The sequence below is a fragment of the Leptonychotes weddellii genome, unplaced genomic scaffold, assembly GCF_054177405.1.
Source record: "Leptonychotes weddellii isolate Sample4059 unplaced genomic scaffold, ASM5417740v2 HiC_scaffold_5831, whole genome shotgun sequence".
NCBI classification, from domain to species: Eukaryota; Metazoa; Chordata; class Mammalia; order Carnivora; family Phocidae; genus Leptonychotes; species Leptonychotes weddellii.
Genome location: NW_028026574.1, coordinates 1 through 10,641, shown reverse-complemented (window position 1 = coordinate 10,641; position 10,641 = coordinate 1). Strand labels below are relative to the sequence as shown.

Here is a 10,641-nt window from a genome sequence, read left to right as displayed (position 1 = left end):
GATTGCATTGTTATATTTTTAGAAATCTATAGCCTAGCAAGTTAAAAAGTCTGAGATATCTATGTATCTATATCTATAGATATAGATGTATATCTATAGATCTATAGATACATAGATATAGATATATATATTTAAACATATAGTTTAGCCAGTTAAGGGCTAATTCCTTTCTCTCCGATTCTTCAGGTTTAAAGTTAAGTAAGTAGTATAAAAAATACAGTTCCTTTTTTTTTTTTTTTTAAAGATTTTATTTATTCATTTGAGACACAGAGATACAGAGAGAGAGAGAGAGAAAGCATGAGCAGGGAGAGAGGCAGAGGGAGAGAGAGAAGCAGGCTCCCCGCCGAGCCAGGAGCCCGATGTGGGGCTCGATCCCAGGACTCTGGGATCATGACCTGAGCTGAAGACAGACGCTTAACCATCTGAGCCACCCAGGCGCCCCAATACAGTTACTTTTCATTGACCCCAGCTAGCTTTACCACTTCTAGCTTTTTATCGCGTTCAGATTACAGAAGTAATATATAGTGTTAAGTATTCAAATAATAAGTGTTTATAAATACAGAAATGTACAAAAGAGAAGTTTCTCATAATCCCAACCTATTTAGATGACTATGTTGACTTGAGTGTATATCCTTCCAGATCTGTTTCTAAACTTATGTTAGCCAGTCTGTCCATTATTTAAATGTTTCCAGAAAAAGTAGGGTCATAGTTTATGTAGTCTCTAGCTTGCTTTCTTCATTTAGGAATATATAGGATATCTTTCTGTGTCAGTATACAGATTTTTTATAATATCTTATTGTATGATGTACTCCCACAACTTCTGAGATGCACATTTTTCATACTTTGACATGAAATGGTGGTGCATCTTAGACTCTGTGGCCTGTCAGATTTAATGGGCAGTGTTTTTTCTTCGACATAAAATGATGGCATATCTTACAGTTATTAGAGTCTGAATTTCAGTGAATGTGGTATGTAATACCACCTGTGAATGGACATTCTTTTTAGTATTTTGCCATTAAAATAATGCTGCAGGGCATATGTGTTTGCACGTTTGTTTCTCTGTCGGATTTCATTCTTATGAGTGAAATTGCTTTGTCAGTTTTAATAGACTTTGCCAAATTTCTCTCTTAAAAGATTATATCAGTTTACATTTCTGTGTATAGTGGATGAGAGGGCTTATTGTCTCAACCTTCAATCAACATTGGGTATTTTAAACATTATAATAATAAATAAAAAAATATTTTAAACAAATATTTAGGTCTTTTAAATCCTAATCTAATGTGCAAAAAAAACCCCTTCTTGTTTTGATTTGTATTTCAAGAAATTGAGTGAGGTTAAGTGTCTCTTCATACTTTCATTGTCATTTTATATTTCTTCTGCAAATTGTCTGTAAACCTCTCATCTTAAAAAAATTTGAGTTGGTCTGTTAATCTTTGTCCTGTATTGTGAGAATATTGTTTACATTGAGAATGTTGATCCTTTCTTATATGTGCAGATTTTTTTTGTTGTTATAAAGTCCATTTGTCTTGACATTTATGGCATGTTTTGTCACAGGAACATTTTACAAATGTTAATTTTTACAAAAAAATATAACAGTGCAATCATTTTTTATGGCACAATTTTATCAGTATTCCTGAATGTCAGTTTTCATTTATAGTATTGATATGATTATTTACTTGAATCTGTCAGGAAAATTTAGATTAGCAAACAAAACATTTTTTTTTTTTGAGATTTTATTTATTTGAGCAAGAATGCGAGAGAGGGAGAGAGAGAGAGCACAGAGGGAGAGGGAGAAGGAGGCTTCCGTTGAGCGGAGCGCCCTACACAGGGCTCGATCCCAGGGCCCCGTGATCATGACCTGAGCCCAAGGCAGACACTTAACCAACCGAGCCACCCAGGCGCCCCTAGCAAACAGAACATTTTTAAAGCATTTCTGGGCAATGCTGAATATCAGAATTATAAATGCTGCTTAACAAACAGGATTGCCTTGCACTCTGTTGTTACCTTTGTTAAGAGTCTTTGGCTTTACATACTTGTCTCCAGCTTAAAATTCTAAGAACTTGCTGGTTTTGTTGATTAAGAATCAGTACATTTGCATACATTGCATTACCATTTATTTCCCAAATCCAGTGCAATTCTGTCTCTGAGTATTTTGACACAGTATTCCTTTTGTTTCTGACTTTGGTTGCTTGACTGATCAGTTGTTTCTACATACATCCTCTTAGCTTCTTGCTGTGAAATCTAAGCATCTTATATTTACATCCAGATTATTCCTTCTTGATCCTCACCTGATTTGGTACTGAAAATACTTGTGATAACCATTAAAACAAAGAAATAAGGCATAAGTACAGAGAATGGTGATGAAGTAGGACTTGGAGTTTATAGGAAGAAAAACTAGATTTGGTGTCAAAAAATCTGTGTTCCAGTGCCTTCTCTGTCATAATGTAGACCGTGAGCAAGTCAATTACCCCCAATCCTCAATTTCTTTAACTTTGTAATGCAAACAATAATTATTTCACAGGATTATTAGTATGTTTAAACCCTGCTAGTTAGTAGACATTGAGTAGTTCATCCCACCTTTAGATATAACAAATAGTGATAGAGCCAAAAGAACTTGTGTATTTTTGTGTACTTGAAGCTGTTAAACTTGATTGTTTAGCCTCGAAATCTTGGAGTATATCTAGATGCATTTCTCTGTGAATTTGAATATTTAAGTCCTTTCCCACTCCAGAAATAGGTGCATTTGAGTCATTTGTGTTTATAAAGAGAACCCCCACTCTTAATGGCACTGTGTTTTGCTTCCAATTAATTCTTTCCACTCTCTTTCTAGTGGCGTGCCAGATGTACAGCGAAATGAAATGCGTACACCTAGCGTAGTGCGTGCCCAGTTAGGATTGTCCTTCTGTGGTAACTAGTCCTCCCATGCAGTTTCTAGACATGCATCATACATATCATACATAGAAAGATAAGTCTGAGTTACATGTTTAAATTTAAATCTTTGTAACTATTAAATGACCTATTCTGAAGAGCAAGATTTGTGTTTCTGTTTACTAGAACACACTACTAGAACTACAATACCACACAGTCTCTGAATAAATAAAATAGGTGGCTTATGTTTTACATTTTTCTTGATAATGATTAGATTATAGGAAGTGGGATTTTACATCCAGCATAAAGTCTGTTTTAGATTATTTGCTTTTAATTATATTTAGATTATTTTTCTTTCTCTACTGGTTTTGATTGTGATTTTAAATTACAAGAAGGAAAATTGTATTCTGTTATTTTAAAGAGAGCTTATGAAAGAGTGAAAAGTCTTTAATATATAAAGGGATAGATAGATGCTAGTGAAATGTGTTGTCTTACAGCCGAATTTATATCCTACCGTGGGGCTCCAAACACCAGGAGAAGTCGTTGATGCCAATTTCGGGCAGCATCCTTTCGTGTTTGATATAGAAGACTACATGCGAGAGTGGAGAACCAAAATACAGGCACAGATAGACCGGTTTCCTATTGGAGATCGGGAAGGCGAATGGCAAACCATGATACAAAAGTAAGTGTAGAAGATATTTGAATGAACATTATTATTCCAAAATATATTTTTTATAAAACATTCTTTTAGCATAAAAGAATATTTACTGAAGCATTTTAATCTAATTTATATCCTAATAATCTTATGTATCATTGATTATATTTAAATCTCTATAAAAAATAATTTACTCTAATTTTTTATATATCCTAATAATTTTAATGTATTGATTATACCTTAATCTCTATAAAAAGCAATTCACTCTACTTAAACAATTAAAAATCATTTTTTATTTGGTGGCACACATACAAAATTGTATTTTAGTCTGATGTATGAATTTGGTGGAGGAAATAAAGTGACACTAGATCGCTTAGGTTAATTCATTTGCTATCCTTAGTAATGGGATTTAATGCTTTCCATAGGGTACTTGATTCTCTTTAAATAGTGCTAATGCAAAAGATAAATTTAGGAAGATAATTTAGATTGTGTAATTCAGGAGCTGTGGGTTTTGGACATGAACTTGGCTATGTTCAGCAGTAGTTCAAATATGTATGGGGATAAAGAAATATTACTCAGCAAGAAAAGCATCAAAATAATGGTATAGTTAATGTACTGGAATATAGACTTGGTATGTACATTTTGTATTTCAAGATTTGATTCATTTTTTCCAGTGAATGGGTTACTCTGTAAGAATAATATCAGCTATTTTTGCTTATTAGGATCCCATTTTTGCTAAATCTATTATTTTTCATGTAGATTCAGGGAGGTTATAGTTGCCCTTATTCTAAATAGGATAATCTGACCAAAAGCCTCAATTGAAGGAGTTTTGAAAATCTTACTAATTATTTTTAATGTAATTTACTTTTACATGTTATTAATAGACATTTAAGAGGCAGCAAAAGGAGTAAGACCAAAGAGGAATATGGAGTTTCCTAAAAGCAGGATAAATACTTAGGATTCCATAATAACGATGGTACAGAACGGGTAGGTAGCAGAGCAAACAGTGGGTGTCAATAAAGGTATACTATAAAGTGAACCACCTTTATCTCAACTCATTCTTTATGAAAAGTAGAATTTCATTGGAGTGGAAGGCAGCAGGAAAATACAAGTCCTGTGACAGTCAACTTTTTAGACTATACCTTTGCTAAAAAGCTAGAGATGACTGCTGGGTGTCAGTAGTACTAAATGGTAGCTCCTTAAAGCTTGAAAAAGTACAGACTTAAAAATTAAATAAGTACCAGGAAATGTAAACAGTCATTTTCACTACTCTCATCTCACCCAGGAAAATAGCAGAGACGTTCAGATACCACCAATCTGACAGTTTGTCTTAAGTGTCTGTGTAATTGCTTTGAACAATTGCACATTTAAAGATATAATAAAAATTTGTGTGTGTGTTCTCTGGAGGAGATAATGATTGGAAGACATGATGATGATTGTGAAAACATGCTTCTTCCCTGAAGCTGTTATCATCTGGTATTACAGAACCTCTACACTGGTATTTTTTCCGGTGCAGGGTGACAGAAGAGCAAAGCCTGGCTGACGATCTCATAGTTCCCACAAGTTAGAGCTAGGATAAGTTGCTCTCCTGGGGTCACAGCCCTTTCGTGCTTTAAAAATGGTTGCCGCTGAGCATCACAGCAGGAGAGTTAGTAGAGGAAACATTTATCTTAATTCTGTAACCAGACTCCAGTGCGGGGCCCCCACCCCCCACCCCATTCTTTATAAAATTGACACTCACCATGACCTCCTAGGAAGTCATTTTAAAAAGTTCTTCCCTACCCCTTTTTTTTTTTTTTTTTTTAAGATTTTATTTATTTATTTGACAGAGACTCAGCGAGAGAGGGAACACAAGCAGGGGTGGGTGGGAGAGGGAGAAGCAGCCTTCCCACGGAGCAGGGAGCCCGATGCGGGGCTTGATCCCAGGACCCTGGGATCATGACCTGAGCTGAAGGCAGACGCTTAACTACTGAGCCTCCCAGGCACCCCTCTTCCCTACCCTTTTAAATCAAGTTGACCAGTTAGATGAAATAAAATGAAAAATCTGTTTCTTGGAGATTTTCCACTCTGCCCCCTAATCCCTCTTTCCTGAATCACTGCTTCCTACCACTTTCTGATAGGGCCTTAGTCATGCCAGATGGAGGCAGGTTTAGGAGTTGCATGTTTGGATATATTGGATATTTGGGTTAATATTGTTGAGTCAATAGTTTTTCTAACCTTTTGTGCTTAGATGTAAAGGTGTTTTGACCACTTGATGACTTTTTAAAAAAAAAAACACGTGTTCTTTGGAAGTGTGGCACTTTCATCTTTTATGTGCAGTGATACTAACTGATTTAGATTAGAAGGGCAGTTTCTCAGTGATCAGTATCATCACCCTCATAGACCTTGTTCTGAAAGACCCTCTCACCGGTTCACCTTAGTATTTCTTGTGTTCACGTCTTGTAGGTCCCATCTCCTGTAACCTTAGATGAGTAAAGAAAGGAGTGGAGCTCCACGACACAAGGAGTGCATCTGTTATTTAGAAATTGTTGTATTTTATAAAATGCCAGCACTTCACTGGGATAGGTGAAACAGAAATTGTGATTAGTAGGATTGAATATAAGGATGGAAGTCCCAGGAAAGGAGCCAGGGAAAACGGGGAGCCAAGAATCCAGAGTCTGTCAGTGGCTCTTCCTTAGTGACAGTTACTCTTCGGGAGAGTAGTCCTAACATGGCATTTGCGGTTCTCTTTTTGGAACCACTGCGTGATTAGAACAAAAGGATTTTTTTTTTTTTTTTAACTTTAAAGTTGAGGTTCTTAAAGCCTCATTTCAAAGGGAATAGGTTGGTTTTGTAACAAAGGAGTAGATGCTGTTTTATATAAATTGTGGTATGAAGCCTGTATTCTCTTGACTAAAAGATGTGTGTTTCTTCTTTTTATTTTAAGAATGGTTTCATCTTATTTAGTCCACCATGGCTACTGTGCCACAGCAGAGGCCTTTGCCAGATCTACAGACCAGACCGTTCTAGAAGAATTAGCTTCCATTAAGAATAGACAAAGTAAGGACCCTGTGGTGCATGGATAATACTTGTTTTCAGATTAGAGGTTTGGTTATGTCAATTTTTAGAAATTTTATTTTTTAAAATAAAGTTTCAAATATATTAAAATTGATACCTCTGAAATTTATTTTCATTGACATTTTTGAAGCTCACCTTACAAAAAACTCACATAAGACTGTGTTAGCATTCTGGATGTAGAAAGATAGAATTTTGGAGAAAGTTGTGTAAGAAATGTTTACCATTTTTTTCTTAAGAAAATGTTCGCTTTAGATTTTAGGAAGTAAACATTTAACAAAACCATTTTTTTTCTAGTTGCTAAAGTAGTCCCATGATTAGATATTAGCGAAGATTATACGTAAAAGAAATGTAAATCTTTGCATTATTTAAATTGCTATCTAAACTTAAGATAGTATTGATCTTAAGTTTCTATTGCTTCGGTCCCAGGGCTGGTGGCCAGAGCTGGGGCCTGTTCAACGAAGGGCGAGTCAGCATGTGGCTCTTCCGCAGTTCGCCTTCTAAATGTGGGCATTAGTCCATCGGGGGAGGGGGGCGCGTGCGGGGGAATGGACGTAGTGAGAGGCTAGGCATCAAAACACGACATCGTGTGTGAAATCGTGATGCTTGACAACAGTTTTTTTATAGGTCAGACTTGCTGTGATAACACCGATTACATTGTGTTGTCACTACGTGTATGCTCTGTCTTTCTCAATATGTTACGAGCTCTGGCAAACAGATGATCACTTACTCGTTCTGTATACTCACCTAATTTAACAAACGCCTGACACACAGGGAACGCTCAGTGGATGTCTATTGAATTCAGATCTTATCAAAGGCTAGCGTTCTCATAGTACTGGGGGCAGAAGGTTATCATATTTGGTAAGACATTTTGAATGTTCTCTCTAATGCTTGCTATGGTCTTTTTTTTTTTTTTAAACGCTTTATTGCGGTATGATTGACATATTAAAAGCTGTACATATTTTTAGTGTGTGTAACTTGATGACATTGGGAAAAGTATTCTGTGAGGCCGGCACCGCACTGTAGGCTATAAATACGTCCATCTTTTTAATCTTAGTGTTTAATACTTCATTATTGCTTAACAGGTATTTTTCCTGTATTACTTGTATATTAGTTTGTGATTTTTTAAGAATAGTTTATGAAATATTTGTTTTCCTAATTTTTTAATATGTCTGAAATTTCCCCTTGATTGCCTAGAAACTACGATTTTAGAAAAAGAAATGGAAATTAGTCGCAGTAATGTATTTAAAGTTTTTTTTTACTTTTTTTTTTTGACAGTCCACTAAGTTTATGTTTCTACTCTTAAAAAATTAATCTCTTGCTTTCTTTTTCTAAATAGGAATTCAGAAATTGGTGTTAGCAGGAAGAATGGGAGAAGCTATTGAAACAACACAACAGTTATACCCAAGTTTACTTGAAAGAAATCCTAATCTCCTTTTCACATTAAAGTGAGTTTAATGTTATTGTATTATGTATGGGTGTGTGTGTTATGTATAATCCAAATTATTTTCATTTTTTTTTTTAAAGATTTTATTTATTTATTTGACAGAGAGAGACACAGCGAGAGAGGGAACACAAGCAGGGGGAGTGGGAGAGGGAGAAGCAGGCTTCCTGCTGAGCAGGGAGCCTGATGTGGGGCTCGATCCCAGGACCCTGGGATCATGACCTGAGCCGAAGGCGGACACCTAGCAACTGAGCCACCCAGGCGCCCTATTTTCATGTTTTAATAGTTTTAATTTTTGTTTCCGGTATTTACATATAATTTTGTAATATAGCACGTTTAAGTAACAGATTACAAAAAAACACTTGTGTTGAGGATTATAAGCAGATGGCATCTTTCACTCTGTGTTTGCTCTTCTGTTATGCTAGCTATCTGTTGAAATGTTAAAATCTTATTTAGAAGATGGATATCTGTTTTCCTCTCACAAAGTACCTTATTGTAAGTCTGTGTAATTTTGAAAATTGTGGTAAAATAGATATAACATAAAATTTGCCATTTTTAAACATGCAGTTCTGTAGTATTAAGTATAGTCACCCTGTTCTGCAATCCTCACCAGCCATCCATCTCCAAAACATTTTTCATTATCCCAAACGGAGACACGAACTCCCCATTTCTCCCTGCCCCCAGCTCCTAACAACCACCATTTTACTTTCTGTCTCTATAAAATTGAATTTGACTACCTGGGTACCTCATCTAAGTGGAATCGTAAAATATTTGTCCTTTGTTACTGGCTTATTCCTCTTAGCAAAATGTTCTCAAAATTCATCCATGTTAGAGTGTATGTCAGAATTTCCTTCATTTTGAAAGCTGACTAACTGATAGACATTTGGGTTGCTTCCACTTTGGTGATTGTGAATAATGCTGCCATGAACAGGGGTGTACAGATATCCGTTGGAGTCCCTGTTTCCAGTTCTTTGTGGTATATACCCAGAAATGGAATTGTTGAACCATATGGTAAATCTGTGTTTAATTTTTTAGGGAAATTAATCCTTAGAATTCTATAGGCCTGCGCCATTTACAGTCTCACCAACAGCATCCCAGAGTTCCAGTTTTTCCACATCCTTGTCAACACTTCATTTTCTGCATTTTTTTTTTAATAGCCATCGTAATGTGGCTTTTTTTTAATTGGTCTTCTGATTCTTTGTTATTTTAAAATTCAGGTGTTACTAAGCTTAATATTTCACCTCCCTTAAGTACCAGAAACCCTTTGTAAGCCAGATGTCAGGATTGTTTTGCTTTGGAGTAAAATTTTAAATTGGTCCATTTTGGTGAAGAGGTTGCAGAAGAGAATAGGAATGAGGAAGAGTGGGGAGCAAGGCTCTGTGTCCTATGTCCAGTAAAGCACATCATGTTCTTACATACTCTATGACTTGCTATCAAGTGCAAATATTATTTGATTAAATTATTTTTAACTTCAAAAAAAAAATGAAGTCCATTTTGATTTTATTGTAACTACCAAAAGATTTTCATTTTCTCAGTAAATCTTGAGTAAAGGAGATACAATGTCTTTTGTTCTGTACTCTCATTTTTCTGGAAAACTTCAAATTTAAGCAGTACAGTAGATGAAACCATAGTTAATATTTTTAGCATACTAACTAAAGGCCATACTTACTGATAAATGCTGGTTCTTAAAATATGTTCTCTCAGAAATCTCTTGTTACTAAATAAATAAACTGCTATTTGAAAATTATCTAAGTCAATTTGTTTTTTCTTTTTTTAGGGTGCGTCAGTTTATAGAAATGGTGAATGGTACAGATAGCGAAGTACGATGTCTGGGAGGCCGAAGTCCAAAATCCCAAGACAGTTACCCTGTTAGTCCTCGACCTTTCAGTAGTCCAAGCATGAGCCCCAGCCATGGGATGAACATCCACAACTTAGCATCAGGCAAAGGAAGTACTGCACATTTTTCTGGTGAGACTCAGTGTTATGACAGCACTTTTTAAGTTTTTACCCTTCTTTATGCTTTTGAACCAGAATTAAAAATGTTTAAAAATCTGGGCATTTCCACATAGCCGTTTTGCACGCATGCATACTTGATCTCACCATGTTCTGGAAGAATAATTGTCAGTGCATCAGATTGGTGTGTTTTTAGTCCTAGGAAGGTAACTTGAAGAAGAGCTATTTCTGAGAATAAGTTATTAGCAGATTTTCATAAACATAGGTCAACATTGGAGTTGTCTCTGGAAATGAAGTCATAGACATTCTGGTGAAGATAGAAGGTCACCGTGTGTTCTGACGATGTGGAAATGTGAAGGGGGTGCTGCGACGGTGGTGGCTTTGGTCCACCCGGCAGCATGCCTTGCTGGGCTGCCTGCTTTCTCATCCTCTCCCCGCCAGCCCCCTGCAAGCTCTGCTCTGCCCGGTTCTTTTCTTCTTGTCCCTTTCTGGGCTCACCGGTCTTCGTCTCTCAGGCTTTTGGTGTTTTGTTTTGTTTTTAATTTTTTTATTGTTATGTTAATCCCCATACATTACATCATTAGTTTTTGATGTAGTGTTCCATGATGCATTGTTTGTGCATAACACCCAGTGCTCCATGCAGAACATGCCCTCTTTAATACCCATC

General features: G+C 36.0%; 1 protein-coding gene across 1 annotated transcript; it reads left to right on the top strand.

The window, feature by feature from the left end:
* The first annotated feature begins 1,967 nt into the window (after positions 1–1,967).
* Positions 1,968–10,036, top strand: LOC145719619 (ran-binding protein 9-like). Its single transcript, XM_081811137.1, has 4 exons — positions 1,968–3,550; positions 6,450–6,562; positions 7,917–8,025; positions 9,799–10,036. The coding sequence occupies exons 1-4, from the start codon at positions 3,339–3,341 to the stop codon at positions 10,019–10,021; spliced, it is 657 nt and encodes a 218-aa protein (XP_081667263.1). The 5' UTR covers positions 1,968–3,338; the 3' UTR covers positions 10,022–10,036.
* Positions 10,037–10,641: the final 605 nt, after the last annotated feature.